General features: G+C 34.4%; 2 protein-coding genes and 1 pseudogene across 4 annotated transcripts; 2 read left to right on the top strand and 1 right to left on the bottom strand.

Annotated features, from left to right (window-relative positions):
- Positions 1-1,501: 1,501 nt before the first annotated feature.
- Positions 1,502-26,447, top strand: EDL1 (EID1-like 1). Of its 2 annotated transcripts, none has more exons than XM_078299009.1 (3): positions 1,502-1,686; positions 24,144-24,987; positions 26,183-26,447. In XM_078299009.1, the coding sequence occupies exon 2, from the start codon at positions 24,222-24,224 to the stop codon at positions 24,966-24,968; it is 747 nt and encodes a 248-aa protein (XP_078155135.1). In that variant the 5' UTR covers positions 1,502-1,686; positions 24,144-24,221; the 3' UTR covers positions 24,969-24,987; positions 26,183-26,447. The 2 variants fall into 2 exon arrangements, with proteins under 2 accessions (XP_078155135.1, XP_078155134.1); XM_078299008.1 differs by lacking the exon at positions 1,502-1,686 and adding an exon at positions 22,456-22,645.
- LOC144551912 (EID1-like F-box protein 2 pseudogene) lies at positions 3,339-4,326 on the bottom strand (annotated as a pseudogene).
- On the top strand, positions 15,503-19,464 carry LOC144551150 (large ribosomal subunit protein bL19c-like). 2 transcript variants are annotated; one of them, XM_078298991.1, is made up of 5 exons: positions 15,503-15,781; positions 16,297-16,509; positions 16,876-16,962; positions 17,355-17,488; positions 19,148-19,464. In XM_078298991.1, the coding sequence occupies exons 1-5, from the start codon at positions 15,641-15,643 to the stop codon at positions 19,248-19,250; spliced, it is 678 nt and encodes a 225-aa protein (XP_078155117.1). In that variant the 5' UTR covers positions 15,503-15,640; the 3' UTR covers positions 19,251-19,464. The 2 variants fall into 2 exon arrangements, with proteins under 2 accessions (XP_078155117.1, XP_078155118.1); XM_078298992.1 differs by having other exon boundaries at positions 15,509-15,772.
- Positions 26,448-26,784: the final 337 nt, after the last annotated feature.

Below are 26,784 nucleotides of genomic sequence, written 5' to 3'. Positions count from 1 at the left end.
TATAAGTGTAAATAATTGCACAATGATGTATAAATACTTGTGTGACGACGAGTCTGAAGTGTATCATCATGGATCTCATTTAAAAGAAAAAATTACGTAGAAGATGTTTGTGGTTTTAGATTCACAAAATTCCTCATAAATCGTCAAAAATATGAACAATATTGAACTGAGAAAAACAAACCTTCTAAAAACATTTCCCACCCCCCACCCCCCCTTGTCCCAGCTCTGCCTGAGCCAACTGTGAAAAGTTTACCATTTAAATTACTCTACAAAAATAAATTAATCTAACATAAAATAAATCTAACCTTTAAATCTCGCGGAAAAATCTAGCGGGAGGTGCCGAACTTTGTAATTTCGATACCTTCGTAATTCCGTTTGCATATTTGTAGAATGAATTAAATTACAACTATATTTTTTTAAACAATAAATTTAAAAATTGAGAATAATGAAAATTGAGAATTTGAGATTGAGTTTGAGAGATTGAGAATTTGAGTTAGAATGTGGAGAGGAAGAGGGTTAGAGGGGTGTATTTAAAGAAAAAATTGGAGAGGGAATAAAATTTGAAATTAAAAAAAAAAAAACCCGGTTGAGCTGACCCGGGTGGGTCCGCCCGAGTTTGAATTGACCCGGACCGGGCCCCTCTTGAACCGGCGGAAAAATTCAAATTTTTTTGAAATGAAACGGGTCAGGTACGGGTAACGGGTAACAGGTACGGGTTGGTACGGGTAACAGGTACGGGTACGGGTATGCGGGTAGACGGGTACAACGGGTTTTTTTTCAAATTTGATTGTTCGGTCCGTTTATTACCCGTCTACCCGTTTGTACCCGGGCAACGGGTACGGGTAGCTCAGGTAACGGGTACGGGCCGGGCAAAATGGGTTGAACCCGTTAGGGGTTTAGCAAACCACTAATCTGGGTTATTTGTTGCAGTCTTTATAATAAATCAAATTATATTGTATTTCATCTATTTTCAAATAAATATATTCAACATTTCTAATATTTTAATACAAAAAAAAATTATGTTTAAAAAAAAAAAAACAAAACCGGTGCACCATTAACCGGACTTATACTAAAATTTCGAAATACCATAACCGGTTACTCATTTTCGGTTAACCATTAACCGGACCATTTCTTTAAATCCGAGAATTGGGTGACCGGAAAGAAGGGCCTATTCTGGTTATTGGAGCACCGATTTGGGTAGTTTTCGAATTTCAGTTAGGATTTGGATATTTTTTAAAATTTTATTTATTTTTTAGATATAAATAAAAAAATCGGGATAAGGAATATGAATATCTATACGGACCGCGAAAATTGACCTTTTCTTTTCCGCAGAGCAACCATTGGGTAAATATGTTAACATATCATCTTTAGCTTCCTGAAGCGCACTAAACAAATGTAGCGCTGTTTGGATTCTGTAGTACGTGAGCTGCATGAAACCAAAACTGTTGTGTGAAATTTTTTACCCTTAACCATTGGATCACACTCAACACCCGATAGATCCATCTTCTTCCCCCTCCTAATTAACGAAACAAACTTCACGCTACCCCCAATCTCTCTTCCGACCATCAATCACATCCACGTCTGAGGAATCAATCGGTAGAGAAAAAAAAAATCAAATCTGAAGACTCGAACAGTCACAGACATAGTAGCACACTAGAAGGAAAAATTGGCGTAGGTACTCGAACGGTGAGTCTCTTTCGATTCAAAGGCTTTTTTTTTTTTGCCCAAAACGCTTCTGGTCAGTCTGTGTGGAAAATCGCCTAATAATCGAATCGGATCATAGGCTGCTGATAAATGGATTTCCAAATTATGGTAGCGGTGCAAGCGCAACAATGGACTATTGTTTGCTACCGCAAGGTGCTAATTTTAAGTAAGGTACTTCATAAAAAATAGAATGATTTTTTTTTTTTTTTTGGGGTGGGGGGTTGGAGGGGGTGGGTGCACCTCCTTGCCCCAGCTCTGCCTGAGCCAACTGTGAAAAGTTTACCATTTAAATTACTCTACAAAAATAAATTAATCTAACATAAAATAAATCTAACCTTTAAATCTCACGGAAAAATCTTGCGGGAGGTGCCGAACTTTGTAATTTCGATACCTTCGTAATTCCGTTTGCGTATTTGTAGAATGAATTAAATTACAACTATATTTTTTTTTCAACAATAAATTTAAAAATTGAGAATAATGAAAATTGAGAATTTGAGATTGAGTTTGAGAGATTGAGAATTTGAGTTAGAATGTGGAGAGGAAGAGGGTTAGAGGGGTGTATTTAAAGAAAAAATTGGAGAGGGAATAAAATTTGAAATTAAAAAAAAAAAAAAAAACTGGTTGAGGTGACCCGGGTGGGTCCGCCCGGGTTTGAATTGACCCGGACCGGGACCCTCTTGAACCGGCCGAAAAATTCAATTTTTTTTTAAATGAAACGAGTCAGGTACGGGTAACAGGTACGGGTCGGTACGGGTAACGGGTACGGGTACGGGTACGGGTATGCGGGTAGATGGGTACGGGTACAACGGGTTTTTTTCAAATTTGGTTGTCCGGTCCGTTTATTACCCGTCTACTCGTTTGTACCCGGGCAACGGGTACGGGTAGCTCGGGTAACGGGTACGGGCCGGGAAAAACGGGTTGAACCCGTTAGGGGTTTAGCAAACCACTAATATGGGTTATTTGTTGCAGTCTTTATAATAAATCAAATTATATTGTATTTCATCTATTTTCAAAGAAATATATTCAACATTTCTAATATTTTAATACAAAAAAAAATTCTGTTTTCAAAAAAAAGAAAAACAAAACCGGTGCACTATTAACCGGACTTATACTAAAATTTTGATATACCAATAACCGGTTACTCATTTCCGGTTAACCATTAACCGTACCATTTCTTTAAATCCGGAAATTGGGTGACCGGAAAGAAGGGCCTATTTCGGTTATTGGAGCACCGATTTGGGTAGTTTTCGAATTTCAGTTAGGATTTGGATATTTTTTAAAATTTTATTTATTTTTTAGATATAAATAAAAAAATCGGGATAAGGAATATGAATAACTAGAGAATTTGACATTGAGCTTTGAGAAGAAAATAGCAAAATTGGAGGTACAAAACTATACATTAAGGGATACACTAATAACCATTTACAAGACTAGTAATAGACATTTTTTTTAGTAATTCCTTCTTAAGCTAAATTCATCTGTAGTACATTTTCTTCAGTTGCACTTAGTTGAGCCTCTAAAAGTTTGTCTTGGCTTAATATTAATTAAGAATATCAGTGAACTAGCAAGCCATCCCATACAATAACAAACAGTTAGTACCAGCCCCAAGAAATCATTAGTGATTGGACAAGATATTCAACAGAAATCACAAATAACACAAATTTTCATATCATAGACGAGAAATTATACCGTGATGTGAAAGTGAAATAGAGAAGAGAGACTCAAACCTGACATGCAATCCCAGTATCAAGCTTCCACCTCAGATGCCTCAGAGTCAGAGAGAGGCAAAAGAGTGCAAACACCAAGCATATGCCCATTGAGGCATACAAAGTACTCTACCAACTCATCATATGACCCCAAACGGCAAGAGGCACTCCTTGGTATCATCTTGGCCTGCAGCATGCTCCAAAGCTTCGCTTTGCAATATGGGCACACTTCAGTCGGGTGAAACTTAGCACCCTTCTCAATCAGCATCTTTTTAACCCTTGAGACAGAAAATGACTTGAATATCCCTCTAAAAAACCCTATATCACCTTCTTCCCCTTGGTCGAGGTGCTCACATGGATCAGAGACATACAGCACGTCACTCCTGCATTGCGGCAAAAGAAGGCTTTTCCCAGAGGTGCGTGAGAACCTTGTGCGGTACACAAAATGGCTGGGGATGTTGATGTTGTTAAACAGGCCTCCTTTGCAGCTCCCTGTGCAGTGGATAAGAAGCTTGCCAAGCGCCTTCCAATTGCCGTCAACGTTGTGGGATCCACAGGATTGAAGGTCAAGCATCATCTTGGGCGCCCTTGGAAAAGAGCATCCTCACTCAGGTGTCCCTTGATGCAGATGCAATGGGCAGAGTGGGTACACCGGTACTGTTTCGCAACAAGCATTTTGTTACATTTATCTACTTATTCATCTTCTTTCAGACATGACAGAGGTTAATTGGCATAGATCCCTGAAACAGAAATCTGCAAAAGAAATTTGCTAGGTAAGAAAATTTTCAGCAAGATATCGATAATATTAATGAGCAATGGGGGGTAAACATGAAATCTAGCCTCTCAGGACAAGGAGGGGCAAACAGGAACCTCAAAAGCAAAAACTATCAATCAAAACAATCGACAAACTATTAATATTTATTATATTATCACTTATGAGTATGTTAGACAAGTCCAGTGAGTTGTCAGTGCCTTCATTTCTGCTGTTATTCCACACCGATCATAGGTTTTTTTTTTTTTTAATATCAAATTTTATTCCCTCTCCAATTTTTTCTTTAAATGCACCCCTCTAACCCTCTTCCTCTCCACATTCTAACTCAAATTCTCAATCTCTCAAACTCAATCTCAAATTGTCAATTTTCATTATTATCAATTTTTAAATTTATTGTTTAAAAAAATATAGTTGTAATTTAATTCATTCTACAAATACGCAAACAGAATTACGAAGGTATCGAAATTACAAAGTTCGGCACCTCCCGCAAGATTTTTTCGCGAGTTTTAAAGGTTAGATTTATTTTATGTTAGATTAATTTATTTTTGTAGAGTAATTTAAAATTTGATATTAGATTTATTGTTGTAGATAAATCGGCCATTTTTATTAATACCCAAAAAAAAATAGAAAATTTTAAGAATGCCCTCGATTTAATTTTTTTTTTATTGATGCCCCAACCGCCCAAATTCTGGGCGGGCCATGATCAACACCAAACCGTCCCAATATTGGGCGGTCCATGCTCAAACCAAACCGCCCCATTTCCGGGCGGTCCATGCTCAAAACCAAACCGCCCGGAAACGGGCGGTCCATGCCCAAACCAAACCTGGCGGTCATTAACTATAAAATATTCCATTATTAAATTCTTATTTTATTAATTATTAAATTCTTATTTTATTAAATTATTATTTATTCTTTAAACTTTACCGTGACATTAGGTCCATATATATTATAATATTCAATCTTTTCAACATTAAAAACAAAAACGAAACCGCTGGGCGGTCCGTTTATATTATAATATTACCGATCAATATTTTTTTAATAATATTAAATTCCTAACCGTAATTAAAATATTAAAATATTCGAACGCGTGATCCAACAGTATATTAAATAATTGGTGTCACCAATATATATAATATATAAATTGGAGTTTTTCTGAGCTACATTCGAATCCGTGATCCAACAGTATATTAAATAATTGGTGATCCACCAATATATATAATATATAAATTGGAGTTCTTCTCAGCTCCATTCTTTATTCTTCTCTCCCGTCATTCTACGCCTATTTTTCTCTCTCATCATTCCATCATTCAGTGTAAGCCTGTCATTTTACTATTTGAGAGAAGCCGATTCATTTAGCGATTGAAGGTGATTTATTTGACGATTGAAGAAGAATTTTACTGTAACAGGTATTTTTTTTTAATTATTTTCTGTTTCATTTACTGTAAGTGTAATTGTTGTATTACTAAATTAGTTATTACGGTAACTGTTGCTAATGTACATTACTTTAACTATTACAATTACTGTAGCAAAAGTAGCAGTTTTTTTTAATTATTTTGTAATTAGATTATTGTACCCGTTTTAATTTATGAATAATTACTTTAATATTCATAAAATTATTTTTTAAATGTAGTTTGTTAAGAAAAAGATGTTAGTTGCACTGCATGTGGGCGGCAAGCTACAAAGAGGTGAAGATGGCGTGCATTACACGAAAGAGGTCGCATTTGGCTTCGAGGTTAATGAAAATACCACATTTGAGGAACTGAAGCAGCTAATATACGAAAAGACTGCTGTAAACCCCAACAGGTATGAAATAGAATTGGCTACACGGATTGACAACTCACGTGGGGGGGGGGGGGGTAGACCTTACTTTGTGAAGTTTCCAATAACAGATGCAAATTTGTGGAGAGTTGTATACACTCAATTTGCGGCAAGTGGGGTCCCGGTAATGGACATATATTCAAAGAGGGTTCCCCGGACTAGGGCTGGACCTTCAAGTGCGGCTGGGGCTGGACCTTTAGGTTATGACAACCAGGGGTACCACCAGCACTCCCCTTATAACAACCAGGTGTACCACCAGCACTCCCCTTATGACAACCAGGTGTACCACCAGCACTCCCCTTATGACAACCAGGAGTACCATCATCACTCCCCTTATGACAACCAGGGGTACCACCAACATTCCCCTTATGACAACCAGGGGTACCACCAACACTCTCCTTATGACAACCAGGGGTACCACAACTCCCCAGAAAATACTGAAGAGTTACCACCACCACCGAGACATACACCCATAATCCCTAGATTTCCAACTATGCCAGAGTCAGGACCGGTACCGGTTAATCGAACTGATATTGATATGGATGTAGATGCTATTGATGCCGTACCAGAAAGGGAAATGGAAACGGGGGATGAATACCAAGGGGTTTGGGAAGCTGATGACTTATCAGATGGTGATGCAAATGTACCAGGGTTGTCCAGGGCAGAAAAATTCCCGATTAGAGGTCGGGGGAATAAGCATCCGGTTGCCACATTCAACGACACCACAGCTTTCGAAGAGGCAGACATTAGTTTCTTTGGTCCTCGTGTTGAATACAATAAAGAACTTGCCGCAGGGCAACTTTATACCAACATAGACGAACTTGTAAAGAAAATAAATGAGACTCATGTTCACGGTAACTGGGAATGTATATTACACAAAAGGGACCGAACAATGTTAGTTGTGCTATGTAAAACTCACCCGCACTGCGAGTTCCGCCTTTTTGCAACCCCTGCGGGTTCAGGAGAAGCATGGATGATTAAGAAGTGTGAACCACCTCATACATGCAAGTCTGCGTCCACAAGGACAGACCATGCGCAGCTGACGGCATCACTAATTGCCGATGCAATTGAGGAGGACATTAAGTCTGAAACAACCCGAGATTTATGAGGCATCGCTGCATCAACGGATTGGCAACGAACGGAATCTCAGACTTGCGGTGCCTCACCGTAAGCATGACATCGTCCTGTATTTATTATCAACCTGTGAGACTCAAATCGTGTCATCTTTAAGTACTATTTACATTACGTATAATAATCACGTACCTCAAGCGATGCCAACGAGACACGGTGTTTAACATGATGGGTCCATAGAAGAGGACTGAAAGTGTCAGGATCATGCCAACCCGACAATGTCCCAGCCGCAGAGGACGGGCCCGCTCCTCCCGAATCCCCAAATCCTGCTCCAGTCATTTCTTCATATGACGAGCCCTCTCCAGTCGGATCCACCGAGTACGGACCCGCTCCAATCGGATCCACAGCATCCGGATGGGGATCCACAGCATCCGGATAGGGATCCACAACATCCGGTGGTGGATCCACAGCATCCGGAGGGTCTCTCCATCGTCTGCGCTCTCTGGGCATACTACATTTACAGACAATTATAGATAATTAAATCATATGATATTTTTTCTAAAATAACTAATAATAATATAACTATATATTATATTATAACTACAGTAATTGTTGTTATACTAATTATTTAATATATTAACAATATAACACATTAATTATATAGTTATATATAATTAATAAGATACTAATTATATAATATTAATATATTAATAACATCTATAATTATATAATATTTTTATAATAATTATAGAATATGGGCCATAAAATCGACCATAAACTCTAACCCTAAATTCGACAATAAACCCTAACTCTAATTTTTTTAACCATAAACTATAAGCATAATTTTTTATACCCATAAACTATAAGATGCATGCAAACATTATTCATATAGAAAAAAATTTAAGATGCATGCAAATATTTTACAATATTTTATAACATGCTATAACATGCATGCAAACATTCATAACTAATAACACATATTTTTATTATCACAACAAAAATACATGATACAATTAAATTAACATTACAATTACTAATTTGACAATATAAAATTATATCCTAACTAAATAACTCTAACACATAAATTTTAATCGAATTAAAATAATAACTATTTACCAAATAACATTACAATACACAGTTCTAACAATCACAACCATAACATAAATTTTTATCTAACAATCACAATACACAGTTCTAACAATCACAATTCTAATAATCACATGAATTCTTTCCTAAATAATCACAATCCTAACATTTATTTTTTCGAAAACTCTAACAATTTTTTAATAACAATTATTAATTTAGTCACAATCATAACTACAATCACAATCACATTTAATCGCATCCAATAACATTCAAATGATTCGATTCGAATCGTATCGAATCGATTCTATTTCAATCGAATTCAACATTTACACAACTTAATATTCAATCCATTCAAATTAAAAACTTACCCAATTCAACGGTGGAGTACGAGAGAGAGCGAAGAAGTTAGCAATTTGAGTTTTTTTTCCTTCTTTTTCTTCTTCTACTGCTGCAGTTTCATTTTTTTCCTTCTCTTTTTTCTTTTGTTTTTGCTGCGCCTCTCTTTTTTCTTTTGTTTTTGCTGCGCCGTGGGAAGGAAGAAGAGACAGAGAGAGTGGAGAGTGAGGAAGAAGAGAGTGGGGTCACGGGTGGGTTAGGGTTGGGTCACGGGTGGGGGTGGGTTGGGGTATTAAATGTCAGGGGTAATTTTAAAGAATTTAAAATAATGATTTAATATTTTTAAATTAAAATCAGAATTTAATATTAGTTTAATCGAAATATTTTATATTTAATGGACCGCCCAATAACGGTTTGGTTTGCGTATGGACCGCCCATTATTTGGCCGGTTTGGTTTGAGCATGGCCCGCCCATTATTTGGGCGGTTTGGTTTGAGTATGGACCGCCCAATATTGGGGCGGTTTGGTGTTGATCATGGCCCGCCCAGAATTTGGGCGGTTGGGGCATCAATAAAAAAAAATTTAAATCGAGGGCATTCTTAAAATTTTCTATTTTTTTTTGGGTATTAATAAAAATGGCCGTAGATAAATGTATAATTTAAATTGAATGTTAGATTTAGTTTATGTTAGATTTGTTAGATTTGTTAGATTTATTTTATGTTAGATTTGTTAGATTTATCGAATGCTAGATTTATTTAATTTATGTTAGATTTGTTAGATGTGAAGTAATTAGATTTGTTTTGAATATGTTACATTTTATTTTTGAAATTCGTATTTATTTTTAATAGGTTAAAAAAATACCGATTTTTTATCTATATCCAAAAAATAAATCAAATTACAAAAAATAACCGGAAAAAATAGCCGGTCCCAAGCCCGGCTATTTTTTATTTATATTTTATTTAACCAATTAAAATAAATGAACGTTTAGAAAATATATTATTATTTTAAAATGAACGTTTGCACAATATATTATTAATTTAAAATTTAAACTAAAAATTTCGAGATATAAATAAATTATGAAACTATCTAATTACAATGAGAATTTAAAAATAAAATAAAATGATCCGTATAAAGACATAAATAAATAAATTTGTACTTAGCCGAATAAATATACAAATTTTCGCACGAATAATTTTTATATATAAGATTACAAATTTTATTTATTTAAGAAAAAAAAACTGGCGGACCGGACCTGTACCCGGATACCCGTACCCCTCAATCCGCAACGGGTACGGGTAAGAAACGGACCGGATAGAGATTTTGGAAAAATTACCCGTCTACCCGTTACGGGTTTTACCCGTACCCGGCCTACCCCTTTACCCGTCCTACCCGTTACCCCTAACGAGTAACCCGGAACGGGTCACAGGTAACTCGTTAGCAAATCACTAACCCAGATCAATATTTTTCAGGCCGGATTTTTGGCAGCTGTAAGAAAAATTAATATATTTATTTATGTGTTATTGGAAAAAAAATAAAAATGCTTGGATTGTGAGTTATTGATCCCGGTTCAAAAGTCACTTCTAGGTAATACAGAAAATATTGTGATATTTCTAGTACATTTAATTTATTAAAAGTTGTATCTATTCTGAGAATTCTTTTTGAAAAACAATCATTAAATAAATTAAAGTTTTTGTTTTTTTTCAAAAATAGATACAATTTTTTATAAATTAAATGTACTAGAAGGATTACAATATTTTCTGAATTACCTAGAAGTGACTTTTGAACCAGGATCAATAACTCACAATCCAAGCATTTTTATTTTTTTCCAATAACACATAAATAAATATATTAATTTTTCTTACAGCCGCGAAAAATCCGGCCTGAAAAATATTGATCCGGGTTATTTGTTGCAGTCTTTCTAATAAATCAAGTTATATTGTATTCCATCTATTTTCAAATAAATATATTCAAAATTTCTAATATTTTAATACAAAAAATAAAAAAAATTCTGTTTTCAAAAAAAAAAAAAAACCAAAACCGGTGCACCATTAACCGGACTTATATTAAAATTTCGGTTTACCAATAACCGGTTACTCATTTCCGGTTAATCATTAACCGGACCATTTCTTTAAATCTGGGAATTGGTTGACCGGAAAGAAGGGCCTATTCCAGTTATTGGAACACCGGTTTGGGTAGTTTTCGAATTTCAGTCAGGATTTGAATATTTTTTAAAATTTTATTTATTTTTTGGATATAAATAAAAAAATCGGTTCCTTATCTCTTTGTTTTATTTAATTGGGCTGTTACCGCTTACAGTGTTACTTCTTTATTTTTGAATTATAAAAAAAATGAATTAATTGAGAAAAAGGTATTTGATCTTGGATGATTTAATTAAGAAAAATTATATAACTTTACCATTAACACGTGTTTGATATTTCATAAACAAATTATTTTATAACAGAGAATTTCATTTATCTTATTGGTTTTTGGTATTTTTTTTTTTGTAATTTGTTCGTGCTGACGTCATCTCATAAGCGCAATATTATTTGTAGCTAAAAAAAATGTTCTCCGTATGGTATGAAGTTTACTTAGATCTTTTATCAAATATATATGCATTATTTCATTGCTTTATGTCTTTGAAATTTGTAACTAATTCTATCGGGCTTTTGTATCATGTTTTTTATGTACCTCATATAAATAAAATCTCATGCCTTGAGCCGTTTCGCTTCTGCGTGAGCCCAGCATTATAGACTTTAAGCACTTCCTTTTAGCTCCGAACTATATATTGCATGAGGAGGGTTCAAATGCCTCTATTTTTTGTGTCTCCATCATGTTTCTGTTTTTAAAAACTTTAATAACTCAAAATTTAAATCTTAAAATTCAAAATAAAACCGTTGGATATGAATATATCTTTTATCTATACACATGTAAAAAATTATGGCATTTCAACTTTGTTTTGATTGTCATCTTGAGCTTGTAAAAATGTATACAAATGTGAATAATTTATAGACGTTGATTTTTCAACTTATTGATTCATATAAAAACAAAATCAAAATGTGATAATTTTTTATGGGTACAAAGAGAAAATAACATAGATTACATCTAACGGTTTTATTTTGAAGTTTAAGTTTTAAATTTTGAGTTATTTAAGTTTTTAAAAATGGAGGCATGATGGAGGCAAGGCGATTAGTTTAAACATGTATATCTATATAAAAAAAAATGACATATGATCAACTTGGAACTTTTAGTTTCCTCATGTCTATATAAAAAATGATAAAGTTTCCTCATGTCTATATAAAAATGATATATGATCAACTTGTAATTTTTATGATACATCATAACGTCAGGACAGTATTTTATGGGTGCATAAAGACCGATTTAGATTTTAATAAATAGAATCTGTCACAGGAAGTATTTATGATTTTATTCATATAAAATTTTAGTTCATTCGATACAAGATCAAGAGCTAAAGTTTAACGTACAAAATTAATTACAACAAACTATTAATATTTTTTATGTAAAAAATTGTTATAATTTTGACGCATCAGTATTACTCATGAACTAAACAAGTCGCTTTCGTCATTTAAAACTAAAGAAGAAAAAAGGGAAAGATATAAAATGACCAGTAGTGATGATTATCCAAACAAAACAAATATACTCGAATACAGTTTGGCATTCGAAATATTCTACGTACAATCTAAGCTTCTTATATTTATAATAATCACAATATATTTTAAATATTTCAATTGCTGTAAATTTCAGAATTTAATGACGAGTATTCATTGTTCAATTTAAATACCAGAACGATAAAGCAAAAGTGAAAATGGTGAGTTATGATTTATATATGAACACACTTTCATAAAAAAGAAATGGTACGAAGTTCTTTCTCAGATGTTACTATTAACAATAACCAGGAAATGATCCATGCTATGTCATAGAACTTTTTTTTTAAAGATTCGCAACTTGTCATGAGAGGGGGACTCGAATTCTCAAATTTGAGTAACCAGTTACTATATAATAAAAGTTCACATCGGTCACGCAAAATATGAGATATCTCAGAGGATACGCACCCGGCACCAACCGGGGCTCTTTTTTATGCTCCCATGTGGCCAATCCTGCACTTGGAGGGTTGTTGCGGTTTGGTGCAGTAAGTGTATGTAAAAAGGTTCGGACTCGGTACGATACGATTTTTATATATCATTTGTACGTGTGTAGGTCGCTGTTGTAATCTGGAATTCACATCCTCTGAGATATATCATATTTTGCGCGACTTTTTAAAAAATCTCAACCATTCAAATACGTTATGCACAATATGAAAAATCTCATATAATACTGCGGTATCCCCGAATAGGCACCGGACACGTCGGTCACGCAAAATATGAGATATCTCAGAGGATACGCGCTCTGTAATCTGTGTGTTATGTGATGTGTTGATTCGCGTGTTGTAATTACTATTTAGAGAAAATGATTAGGTGCAACGCGGCACCTGAATTGGTTTGGCCAAGGTAAGGTATGGTATGGAATGACACAAACACAAGACAATTCAGTACATAACAAGTCAAAGTACAAAAAAATGTGACTAAACATGGTTGCGGTTGATCACGATATGTGCTTATCATTCTTCGCAATTTTAGTTACAATAAGATACGATACGTAAATACTTAATTATGGATAACAAGATACAAATTTACATCTTGACGGCAAAATTATGTAGTTAAAATTGTGGATCTCAATAAAGATCTTGTGAGGCTATCAACAATTGGAAGAATTAGTGGCATAGCTAGGATTTGAGTTAGGGGTGGGTAAAAAGTTTTGGGTTACTTGATCAGTGGACAAAATTAATTTATATATTTGAATTATTTTAATCAATACCAACAAATTCTAAATTAGATTTAAACAAAAAAAAAAAATATTAATACTCAACAATTTTAATCAATTATCAGTCACAATTTACAATTTAATTTATTCGATTGGATTATAGTATTGAATTGTCAAATGATAGAAATAAGCAATCATATTTGTACTACTTCCTCTTTCACAAAAAAAAAAAAAATAATTTACTACTTCATACTCGATTTTACTTCATACTCAATTTTAAAATTTCAGAAATAGACAGCCTACCCCTGTTACATGATTGGCTCCGTTACTGGGAAGAGCCTAGAGAAAAAAAAAGTTATGTATTTAATTAAAGAAACTATAGAAAGAAATTAATAATGGAGAAACTACTTTTATAGTGCAATTATTATGTGAAATCTTTCTAGAAAATTGCAGCAGTGCGGATACTACAAAGGCTAAAATATGTGTGTATGGATGTCCAAGGTGCTTACATGTGGGTTCCACATGCTTCAATTTGAGAGAATAACACAGTAACAAAGTATGCAATATAAAATGGAAGCGTCTAATTGTCCACAGTTTTTTGTCCACCATTTGTCCACAGCTTTAACTTGCGCGAATACTGTAAAATTACTTCTACGTGCTGTATAATTATACAATATATCACATAAAATATATCAGTTAATCACAAAACATCCAGCAACTATTTGAAGTGGTGTCATGATAGTTAGAAAAAGATTGCAACTTGCACAACATGACAAAATAAATGTACTTTCAAACTGTATTTTCAGAAATTACAGTTATAGGAAGTTATTGGCAGTTAGAGTTAGTTATTAGCGGTTATTGGCAGTTATAGTTAATTATTAGCGTCCGCACTGGGTTGAATCTTGTATACTGTAAAATTGAATCTTGTATACTGTAAAATTGAATCTTGTATACAGTAAAATTTTCAATTGAATCTTCTACACAGTAAAATTTACAATTGAATCTTGTATACTGTAAAATTGAATCAGTAGAACTGTAAAATTGAATCTTGTATACAGAAGAATTTTCAATTGAATCTTGTATACTGTAAAAATCAAATCTTGTATACAGTAAAATTTTAATTAAATCTTGCATACTGTAAAATTGAATATCGTATACTGTAAAATTTTCAAATAATACTATAAATTTTCAATTGAATCTTGTATATTGTAAAAAGACAGTTAGATTGGAGTGGATAAGGTTGTGGACAAATGGTGGACAAAACCTAGTGGACAGAAACCTTTTCTCATATAAAATTGAGTACTATGATAACATCAATAGCTAATTAAAAAAATTTATAAGACAGCCTTCAATCCTAAAATGACAATATAGTAGAAAAAATCGGCATTTAAATAAAAACAAAAAAAATCTAATAATAACATAGAATTTTGAAATACCAAAATATAATATCATAAAATTGTAATTTTCAAACTTAAAATTAAATTATTTTGGCAAAAACGTTTGTTGTCTCTGTGTTAAGAAGTAAAATTTGTCAAAGCAATGCAAGATAATTGAAAGAGAGTCGGTCTTCGAATTGTTAAAGCTGTTATATACTAATCAACTAGTGAATACTGAATTAATGAAATTTAAAAGATAATTCAATTTTACGGTTCATATTTTCTCTGAACAAATATATCTTTCGGATGTCTAAAATCTTAGCCATTTATTAGGATTAAGGGGAGACTAAATAAGAAAAACAAATTATTATATTACTTCAAATTTACTTAGACGAATATAATAGCTTTAAAAAATAATATATTTTATCAGCAATTAGTTATTACATTGATTGTTAGCATTAAAAAAAAACCAATTTTCCTGCACGAAACGCCAAAATAATTCACATCCACTATTCCAATTTAATCAATCTAACAGGCCGTAAGGTTTCAGGTTTGTCCACAAAAAAACCTAGCTACTCAAAAAATAATTCACATCTCTAAGATACCTCAAAATTTGAGTTAATTTTGAAAAAAATCTAAACCGTTCAAATTCATTGCAACACGAATCTTAAGGATTTTAATTTCAATTAATACTGTTTGTACATTGACAACATAATTCGAATTGAATACGTGTATATGACTCAATTTTAATATAAAATGAAAATTTCTATCTCTCCAAGTTTCACATTCATCTCAAGCTGTTGGTTTTCTTTCTAAACTCTTGAAAGGTATTCATTCTATTTCAATGTGAAATCTTTAATCGTTTTTGTTCCAAAGAAAGGATCGCTAATGACTTTATGGGTGCTCACTTGCATTCTTTAAGTTAATTCGACATTTCTGTTGTTCACTGGACAGATGCAGTCTCTCCTAAGGGCTTGCTGTCGAGCCAGAAATGGAGACTATAGTCGGAGGATCATGCAATTGGGATCTCTTACAACCTTTAGTGGAAGCGAAGTAAATACCACAAGTTCAACTGTAATCCGAAAGGTTTTATCGGTATGCAAAACTTCTCACTTCGTTCCCTTATATAAAAAGAAACTTGTTTGTGGTCCGGTGCTGGTTTGATCACTATTTAATCCTTTCTTATTGTTTTTTCTTCCATTTGGCTTTACTTGTTTGGTGTCCAAATTGCAGAGTAAGATTAGGTAGCTGGTCAATTGACAGTAAATTGAGACAGATTGGGGTTTATGTTATTGTGTTGATTAATATTTGATTTTTATCCAAACTGATGCTTAACATTAGTTTATACTGTACTGACAGTAATATCCTTGTACAGAGCCACATGTCTGGCCCAACATTATGCATGAGATGAATTGCATGATTCAATCCAAACTGTCCTCAGATGGGTTCTAGCACGTGACATTTATACCAAAATGAAAAATAAAATTTGATTTCATCGTTCTGTTATTTCAGAATAAATTCCCTGTTTTGCCAAGAATGAGGCATGTTAGGTTTATTCATGCACTATTTCTTAACCGAAGTGAATTATATCCATTATTTGTGAACTTCAGAGAAGTGATATTTTCAAAAGCGGGGTTGTGGCTTTATCTCAGACAGCAACATGTTCCTTCTTCAGAAACAACCAATTGAATAGATGCATGTCAACAGCAGCGCAACCAGATGAAGATTTTGAAGGAGAAGATGTGCCTACTGCTCCAGCAATAGATACACCTCCTCGTATTAAGTTCAAGAGGCTTGATAAAACGGCAAAACAAATCATGACTGTGAGTGCTAATTTCTCAGCGAACACTTGATTTTCCTCTATTATTCTAAACTGGACTAGTGTTTTTTGTAAAATATTGTAGAACCATATAAATATCTCCAATGTTTTTTACTTTCCAATTCCTTATACACACACTATCTCTCCTCTATATATTATTTAATGGGAAAATTACATTGAGAAAATTGCATAACATAGTTTTGATGATGTTTGGAATACTTGTGCAATTTGTGCTTTTACCAGGTCATGGATTTTCTTTTCCCTTTGCAGGGTTATATTTGTTGAATAACCTTGTTAGCCTAGCTAATCCATCTTATTAGATGGTCTCAAAAAGACTGACAGATTTTTTGTCCTTATTTTGAAATGTCAGATTTTGGATAAAGAGGCTGTTGAACAAGTGCGTTCTGACAGGGCGGTTCCAGATATTCAGCCTGGTTGTATTGTTGAATTGAAAGTGGTATGCTAGGTCATTCTTTATCTTGCTGGTAAAAATTGTTTTAGGTGATGGTGCCACCTATTTGACATTAAAGATTTTTTTATTTAACAATGATAAGCGGATTGAATATAGAATGCCACTGATGCATTGAACCAGCATCAAGCACCAGAGTATGGATTTTGATCCTGCACTATGCATAATGGTACAGCATGGTTTTATAGTCTGGTACCATTACTAAGCATGAATGGTACATTACAAGTACTGGATCCGTAGTAATTTTGTTCACCTAGAATGACTGCTAAGGTGTCAATACCTTACTAGATAAATACCGCACACTGGCACAACCAGTCACTTCTTTAGTAACCCAATTTGCTATTTCCTCTGATGCCTTGTTTCTCTAATTTTTCAAACAGGAAGTGCCTGAGAACAAGAGGCGTGTTTCAACCCTTAAAGGAATTGTGATAGTGCGGAGAAATGCTGGGTTGAATACGACTTTCAGGTTGCGTAGGCTGGTTGCTGGTGTTGGTGTTGAGTTTGTGTTTCCTCTGTAAGTTTCACCTTTTGCATGTATACCCTGCAAAAATATCAATATTATTGTGCATCTTTGCAAAACAACAAATATCTCATGGCTTCTCTGAAATATGAAGAAAATTATGGACTTTGTTCCACTAATAAACTCTTTGGTAATAAGAAAATCGCCAAACTCTTTGTTTCCTTGCTTGCGTAGAGATGGATAGTAATTAACGAGTGGTTTGCACATTTTTGGAAGAAAAATGGGGAAGGGAACGGCAGGGGAAGATATTCTTATCATATTTCTGGGTGTATTTTTCTCTCTCTCTCTGTTTTGTTTTTTTTCCTGGGAAAAGCAGTTTCTTTTGTCAGAGACACCCTCGAAATATTATAATTGTACATCAACAAAAAGGAAACCTCAAGGAAAGCCCTAACGAACAGCCCCGCACCCCCCCCCCCCCCCCCCCCCCCCACACACACACACACACACACACCTAACCCTACTACAATTGTAAACCACATCACAAGCAATCAGTACAGTAAGAAAAGAGTGCACAGACCATAGCCACATTTATTTTTATAAATTTAAAATTCAATCAGGCAACACTAGCCACAATTGCTCTTTGTTCCAGCTTCCCTCTCTGGTATCTTGCTTGTACCAGTTCTGCTGCCACCTGATGTTTGTCCAGCTAATATTTTAATTAGTGAAGATATCATGGCTGCTAAGGATCTCCCATATTTTGGACTTGTTTGATTGTAATACATTTTATTATATTTCAACCAAATATAGCCGAGCAAAACTTCCTGTGTTTTCCTCTCATATGCATAATGACATGCCAAATATTGTACTGATGTGTGAAAAACAAACAAATGGTCAACTGTTTCCTCCTTGTCAGATTCCCCACCTCCTGTACAAGTCAATCTCTCTCACACAGGGACTTGACTGTAAATTTACCTTTAGAGTTCCATCTCCAAATTGCAATATCCAGATCAGTGGAAAGTGTATGGAAGCTTAAGGTCTTTATTTCTTTATCAGTGAAAGCTAGAAGATGAACTGTTTGATATAAAGGGACCTTATATTACACTGGAAACTTCAGGGACCCAATGTATTTTAAGGATGGATCTTAAATACCAAATGCCAGTTGACAACAGGTACTTTCTATGGTCTGTGCGAAATTGAGATATTTTCTAGGTGAAGGGGGGATAGTATACATCACTAGCACCTGAGGACCTTGTGTTGTTTTTCGGTTGCCTCTATTTATTAAAGGACCAGCTCCAAACATCCTGCAAAATAAGATCTTATATTCTCCAGTAAAACATTGACAATACCTCATATTTCCTCCATCTATATTTTTCAGATAAATTTCTAAATTACCCTCTGGTATCACTTGGTGGTATGGTAAGAAATTATGGAATATTTGTTCTTCCAAAGAAAATGGTTAGTGAAAACTAGAAGTGCTGGATCTGTATTAACTTTGATGCTTGAAGGATAAAATGCGATTTTTTTATAATGGTTCTAGTATTCTTTGTTGGGGAACAAATCTTCTAAACTGACCTTTTTTTTATTTTATTTTATTTTCTGTCACGCGTATGGAAAATGTTTTCCATCTTTTATAGAGACCCATATGATTTTTCAAACATTCTGGTGGCATAAAGAATATTTTGACCTTATACTGTCTAATTTGAAACATGTCAGGTATTCACCAAACATTAAGGAAATGAAGATACTTGACAGGAAGAAGGTCAGGAGAGCTAAGCTTTATTACCTCAGAGACAGGATGAATGCTCTCAAGAAATAAGAATAATCCAAAAACATTTCATATCCTTTTGTTTTGTTTCCGGGTTTTGGTCACTTGGATATTTGGCGCCTATATTTTTAGGAGTTGGCCTTCATTTTGAAATGAGCATCTTATGTAATTTTTTTTTTACCTTCTAGGTAACAGAATAATTGAGGTAGATCTTCTATATAAAATTGGAGCAAAAAATTAAGAGAAAGACTAACTTTTACTATTTTGTAAGATGTAGCCAAATAGTTTTTTTATTGCTTGTTTATAACAGCCCATTTTATGTGTTATGACTTGTGAAGATGATCATTGCAGCTGAGTTCCATATAATGATTTGTTTAAATTAGCACTCATGACTCATGACTATATATATAGCCTATTCATTGACACTTTAAGTGACACTTTAAGCCAATGATCGAAATCATATTCAAAGTTAAATGTAGGTGACATTGCAATCACGCAAAAAGTCAGTCTGATTAATGGATTGCTAAATCACAACTACTGAATTGAACGACCTAAACCGATTCTCTGTGAATATAATGGCAAACTAGTACACTATTTACATAAATGCCCCGAGGCGATTTGAAGTTGATGGCGCATGATGTACCAGAGAAAGTTGTACCAGAGTTCGTATATAAATAGACTGTTGCCAAATTCCCCATTGATTGCATTTGTACCCGATTAAAATCGAACCCTCTTAATCATTACAACAGAATACTTTTACAAATCAAAACATTATGTCGGATGAAAATTTAAATGAAGTGAACACAATAGAGCAAGACCAGTTGGTGATGTTTGTTACCTTTTGCCTTTGCCTATTCTTGATATGATAGTAAAAGAAAGTTCTATTTGGAATAAGAAGGGTGCATATGAGTAGCAACTAGCTCCACTGCTCACATTTTAGATTAATTAACATGTCACGGATTAATAATATAAGAACAAAAATATAAATGTGATGAATCTGCCTATCACCAAGGTCACGTCTGAAAAGTATGAAGGTCACGATAAAAAAAAAACAATTTAAAATGTTTTCCACGAAATTACATAGTTAATTATACTGACATTACTCATTTATCGAAACCGTTGTAATCAACGAGAAATAATAATAATAACAAAAAAAAACTAACTTCTTTTACTTTTGTGCAATTGGTACATTATTGTGAGAAATAGAATACTTAAAAAAAATAAACAAAATAAACAAACAAAAAAATGGAAAAAAGAAGGCACTAAAAATTACCGAGCTTGTGGTTGCTCGTAAGAAATAGACAAAACATTATTAAAGAATATTAATCAAATCAAAATTAAATGTATTTTGATAGTTAAATTATTATCAAATAAAAAAATAATTTTTACTCAACTTTAATTAATTCTTCTCTAAATTAAACTTATTGGCATAAAGGCTTAGTCCTAGACTCAAACTAAGTTCCTGAGTAAGCTCTCTTTAAAAGAAAATGATCAATATTAACAGAAGCAACAGTTTTTTTTTTATAAATTTAATTCTAAGATAACTTTTCTTTAATAATTATGTAATTGAATTTTTTTAATGTCTCCCTAACATTATCTAAAAAGTAAATACAAAAACTTAGAGCCATTCTTTAATACGCAAAAAAAAATTATCTTAATTCAAGTTTTTTTTTTAATATAATAAGAAGTTTTTTTTTATAAACAAAAAATCTCAAGGCATGTCTTAGTAATAAAATAGTAAATTAAAATGTACTGTAATGTTTTTTTAACCTCACCTCGAGACATGTTTAGTGTTTACAGTGTGTCAATTTGCATTTAGCAGTTTGAACTTTGAAAACAAAGTTAAGAATATAAAATTTGATTGAAACACAAAAAATAGAATATTTTAACCCTATTCTCGTTAAAAATGCATTAAAAAAAAAACTCATCTTTCTTTCGGTACCTCTCTTTTCGTGAGAATAAGGCAAATGCCCACCTTTATATATCCATATTAACCTTAGACTTTAGGAGATAATTGTAGGGCCGATGGACTTTGAATGTACTATTGGATCAGATGGGTACCAGAGCTATCCGATGTGCTTTAAAGTTCGTGCAGGTTTTCTCTATGAAATTTATGCGCACGAAATTTAAAGCACATCCGATGGCTTCGGTGTCCATCGGACTCAAAAGTAAGTTCCACGTCCATCAAACCTACTATGTGCACATACTTTTAGACTGTATATTTAATTTTGTAGCAAATCAAATAAAATTAATTATCAAGATTTAAAATTGAAAGAGCATGACATTCTAATTAGACATATTTTTGGTTTTACTTTTTAAAAAAAAAAAACCACGACGGAGTAGCTTCTACTTTTGTGACCTGTGATATTTCATTTGTAAAATTACAAATAGAAGTCAATTCTCACAAAAAGAAAAAAAGAAAAATAGAAGTTAAAAGAACCCACGATTTAACCAATCTACCCTGGACCCGGTCTAGCGCGCAGAGGCCCCTCATTCCTCAATTTCATTTCCCTCCAAGTCCTCTTTCTCTCATAGAACCAGTGTTGTAAAATGCGGTCTATGCGGCCGTATATGCGTATACTGTCCTCGATCGCATAGAATCCGAACTATGCGGATTAATATGCAGACTTTAGTCCACTTAAAATATTTTATGTATTAACAAATAAAGATCCGGATTCGGATCCTAAAAATTTTAATCAAAGAAGGATATCCAGTATAAAACCGAAACCCATTCTTATTCCTCATCCGGATTAGTCCAGTCGAGTTATTTGTTTTGAGGTTCGCTGTTTGTTTTATAGGCTCACAAGAGATGCGCTTTCTTTGGTTTGGAGGTGTGGGACTAAAAAGATTAAATGTACCGGAGTTCTTTGCCTCACGCGCTTTCACTTGCTGAGCGCCACGTGCTTACACACGGTTTCACCTTTATATATTATTTAAAGATTTAAAGAACGGAATGATTGCTGTTGCCAAGTTTGCAAGCATCTTTCACGGACCTCCTTGAATATGAATTTGGACTGAATTATATTGGGCTAAACCTTTGAATACCCTTTTAACTCATAAAATATATATTATTATGCATAATTTTTGGACCTAATAACACATAATATAATTAATATACAGCATTATTTTATTTGATTAACTTTTTAATCCGCATAAAAATCTGCATATGCGGCCGCATATCGTATATGCGGTATGTAGTAGCCTTCCGCATACCGCATACCGCATAGAAACCGCATTTTACAACACTGCATAGAACCACGAACCCTAGGTACTCCCCTCTTTCTCTATCTCTATTCCTCAATCAATCAAAGCCTTCCGACCGATTGCAGCTCTTCTCCAATCCCCGCTCCTACTCGATCGATCGGCCAAGAAGAGTGGTACTGGCGAGAGTACAGCGCGAATAGGCAAATTCGCATTTCACCCCTTCTTCGTCTCTTATTTCGAAGGTACTGCCATTCTTTGATATTTGCTCCGTTGTCTTATTTGGTTTTTGTTAAATGTTTACTAGATTGTTGTATTGGCATCTACACACTACAGGATTAGTTTAGTCAAGAATTGTTTCGTAATTACGACTGATTAGGGTTTCAGACTTAGGTCTGGGGGAATTTACGTCTTTAATCGTGTTTATTTTTCTTGAATTTGCTTAGTTTACATTAAGTTGCCCACGTTGACCGGTTTGGATATCCTCCAGTGCTTTGAGTATTGAGTTACTCAATTGTCTTGTACTGAATGGAGATAGAGCCAATTTCTTCAATAGAGGTATAGAATAGTGTACTCCACGGTCTGTCGATTCCTGTAACAATTTCATTTGCAAAAGATACAATTATCTGTAGATTCTTTCTCGTACTTTGATAATATTATTATTTGTTAAGTCGGCTGTGATATGTTGTTAGGTATCATATTTTTATAGCACCTAATTAGTATCCATATGTTGGATATATGATTTTGCATTATTTTTGTCTTGGGTTCATTCTTTTTTCTTTTTTTTTCTTTTGTCATAGCATGTATACACAGGATAAAGGCACCATCAACTTTATAAACAAGATTCATCCTTTATTTTCTGTGTAATTTCAATGGCATGCACCAGCTGCCAGTCCTTGTTTTTTACAAATAGGTCATTTTGATTGAACTTGTACTAAAGAAAACATATCTAAATATATACTAGAGATTGCTGTGAAATGTGTTTACATTTTCTTACAACATGAACCATCCAATTTGATTTTACATAACCCTTTTGCATATCCAGTTGCAGTTTTTTTTTTTTTTTTTTTTTAAGTTTTGAACAAGAAGGTTGTCCATTAGTGTCTTTCTCTATTTTAGATCTAGGGTTTCAGTAGGTGACACTATCGATGGCTGAAATGGCCTCGTAAATAAGGCGTGAACCTTCCAATTTGTTGATCTGAGCCTCGGCTTTTCAGATGTTGCTATTGCATTATTTTGCCCCTTAACAAGAAATTATCAATTAAGGAAAAACAAGCAAGAGAAGTTCACCTTGGAAACAAATTAAAACACATTCATTAGCAAGTGAGTCCGTATCTATCTGCTGTTATCCTCGCTTAGGATCGCAGTGCCCTCCTTTTCCAAACGTGATTGATCCGCTAACGTCATCCCGCTGTGGGTTTCTGAGGACATCATTGGATCAATCTGGTGCTTTTGGTGGATCAAACGGTACGAACTGGAAAAGGAGGAACCTATGATCGGTGTGGAATAACAGCAGAAATGAAGGCACTGACAACTCACTGGACTTGTCTAACATACTGATAAGTGATAATATAATAAATATTAATAGTTTGTCGATTGTTTTGATTGATAGTTTTTGCTTTTGAGGTTCCTGTTTGCCCCTCCTTGTCCTGAGAGGCTAGATTTCATGTTTACCCCCCATTGCCCATTAATATTATCGGTATCTTGCTGAAAATTTTCTTACCTAGCAAATTTCTTTTGCAGATTTCTGTTTCAGGGATCTATGCCAATTAACCTCTGTCCTGTCTGAAAGAAGATGAATAAGTAGATAAATGTAACAAAATGCTTGTTGCGAAACAATACCGGTGTACCCACTCTGCCCATTGCATCTGCATCAAGGGACACCTGAGTGAGGATGCTCTTTTCCTTGTGTTCCAGCACCTCAACTGGAACCCACGGCTGATAGCTGTGATGTCCTGTGTGTGCAAGTGGTTTGACGAGGTTGCCAGGCGAGTTCTCTGGAAGGAGTTTTGCCTTGCAAGGGCGCCCAAGATGATGCTTGACCTTCAATCCTGTGGATCCCACAACGTTGACGGCAATTGGAAGGCGCTTGGCAAGCTTCTTATCCACTGCACAGGGAGCTGCAAAGGAGGCCTGTTTAACAACATCAACATCCCCGGCCATTTTGTGTACCGCACAAGGTTCTCACGCACCTCTGGGAAAAGCCTTCTTTTGCCGCAATGCAGGAGTGACGTGCTGTATGTCTCTGATCCATGTGAGCACCTCGACCAAGGGGAAGAAGGTGATATAGGGTTTTTTAGAGGGATATTCAAGTCATTTTCTGTCTCAAGGGTTAAAAAGATGCTGATTGAGAAGGGTGCTAAGTTTCACCCGACTGAAGTGTGCCCATATTGCAAAGCAAAGCTTTGGAGCATGCTGCAGGCCAAGATGATACCAAGGAGTGCCTCTTGCCGTTTGGGGTCATATGATGAGTTGGTAGAGTACTTTGTATGCCTCAATGGGCATATGCTTGGTGTTTGCACTCTTTTGCCTCTCTCTGACTCTGAGGCTTCTGAGGTGGAGGCTTGATACTGGGATTGCATGTCAGGTTTGAGTCTCTCTTCTCTATTTCACTTTCACATCACGGTATAATTTCTCGTCTATGATATGAAAATTTGTGTTATTTGTGATTTCTGTTGAATATCTTGTCCAATCACTAATGATTTCTTGGGGCTGGTACTGACTGTTTGTTATTGTATGGGATGGCTTGCTAGTTCACTGATATTCTTAATTAATATTAAGCCAAGACAAACTTTTAGAGGCTCAACTAAGTGCAACTGAAGAAAATGTACTACAGATGAATTTAGCTTAGGAAGGAATTACTAAAAAAAATGTCTATTACTAGTCTTGTAAATGGTTATTAGTGTATCCCTTAATGTATAGTTTTGTACCTCCAATTTTGCTATTTTCTTCTCAAAGCTCAATGTCAAATTCTCTAGTTATGAATTCTCTCCTGCTTTGTTCTAGAAATTCATGTTTAATTAGAGCGAGCTAGAAATCTCAAAACTAGATCAACCTGTGCTAATGAGATGTTCTCGTTCTTCCACTATATTAACATAACCCGGCGCCAAAAGCGCGTGCTCCCAGACCACTGGCAGGGCTAGTCTCCACATGCATGCTTTTTACAAAGATAATTACATGATATTATTTTCTACCAATGGAGTGTTGTTTCCTGGTTTCTGTTACTTACATGGGGAAGAGAGATCATTTGTTGATGTCATTTCTATTTTGGTATGACAGACCTTTCCATGCTCAAATAAGCAAATATTATAACAACATAAAATCAAATTGCAAAATAAAAGGAGACATTAAGCCAAAACTGGGTGATTGGCCATGTCTATCTCTTTCTTCACCCTGGGTAGAATTAAATTGTGCCTTTATTCCTATAGTGCAAAATTAAACTAGATAGTCTTCTTAACTTGAATTGCTGGTGCAATTTTTCTGGTAACACAATTTGTGCTTGGCTGCTAACCACAATCACCGCTTTGCACAATCATGCAATTAGTGCTCAAAGGTGAACATAATTTATATTCAGAAGGCCAACAATTAGTTGTATATGCTGCATGAAATTTCAAAGGTGAAATATTTGAAATGCTCAAGTCCACATGAAATGCTTGGTAAAAAATTCACCTTGATAGTTAATTGTGTGCACCTTTTGAGTGGTTTGTCATTGGTGCAAAAGTCATCATTATGGTGAGTAATTACAAAATTTTTGCCATCTAATCCTAAAATTGTTATTGCAGTGTTCTTTGTAGTTTTTTTGGTGGATAATTGCATTTCTTAACCGCTTCAGACCCGGTGGCGTAGGCTATTGACTTAATTTGTTGATTCCTGCTGTTCGCGTAGATCCTCCTGTCCTGGATGTGATCTCTGTGTTCAGAGTAATCGCATGTTTATCATTATTATATTACCGTTTCTCGCTATTATTGTAATTCAGTAGTAAGTTATACCTGTTTGCAGAACTTCACCATCCGGTGCATGATATTAAATTAGTTTGCCATTTTGTAAGTTGTTCTTCTTTTATTTTCGCTGCTGCTTCCACTGTAGTCATTGCGGTTCACATATATATTTTTTAATTTGTTTACTTTCATACTTGGGAGCTATCAGTGGTGTGACTGTGGTAGATTGCTATATAAACAGATCGGAGATGATTTTTTTTTTTAGAGAGGGGATGATTGATTTTTTTTTTCTTCAAAAATAGATGGCTAGGTGCAAGTTTTTAGGACCTGTGTGGTTTTGTTTTTCAGACGTTAGATCTCATTTTGATCACAAATTTGCTCGAAACTGTTGTGATTGCATAATTGGTGCAGTTCCATTAGCTTGTTCTTGGTGGAACTGCACGATT

Source organism: Carex rostrata, chromosome 3 (genome assembly GCF_964058835.1).
Source record: "Carex rostrata chromosome 3, lpCarRost1.2, whole genome shotgun sequence".
NCBI classification, from domain to species: Eukaryota; Viridiplantae; Streptophyta; class Magnoliopsida; order Poales; family Cyperaceae; genus Carex; species Carex rostrata.
This window is presented reverse-complemented; position numbering and strand designations above follow the sequence as displayed.

Bases quoted from the DNA above. Each gene is read 5' to 3' on its own strand.
- LOC144551150 (XM_078298991.1), top strand. From the start codon at position 15,641: ATGCAGTCTCTCCTAAGGGCTTGCTGTCGAGCCAGAAATGGAGACTAT. The intron at 16,510-16,875 runs GTGAGTGCTAAT...TTGAAATGTCAG, and splicing joins CGGCAAAACAAATCATGACT to ATTTTGGATAAAGAGGCTGT. The intron at 16,963-17,354 runs GTATGCTAGGTC...TTTTTCAAACAG, and splicing joins GTATTGTTGAATTGAAAGTG to GAAGTGCCTGAGAACAAGAG.
- EDL1 (XM_078299009.1), top strand. From the start codon at position 24,222: ATGCTTGTTGCGAAACAATACCGGTGTACCCACTCTGCCCATTGCATC.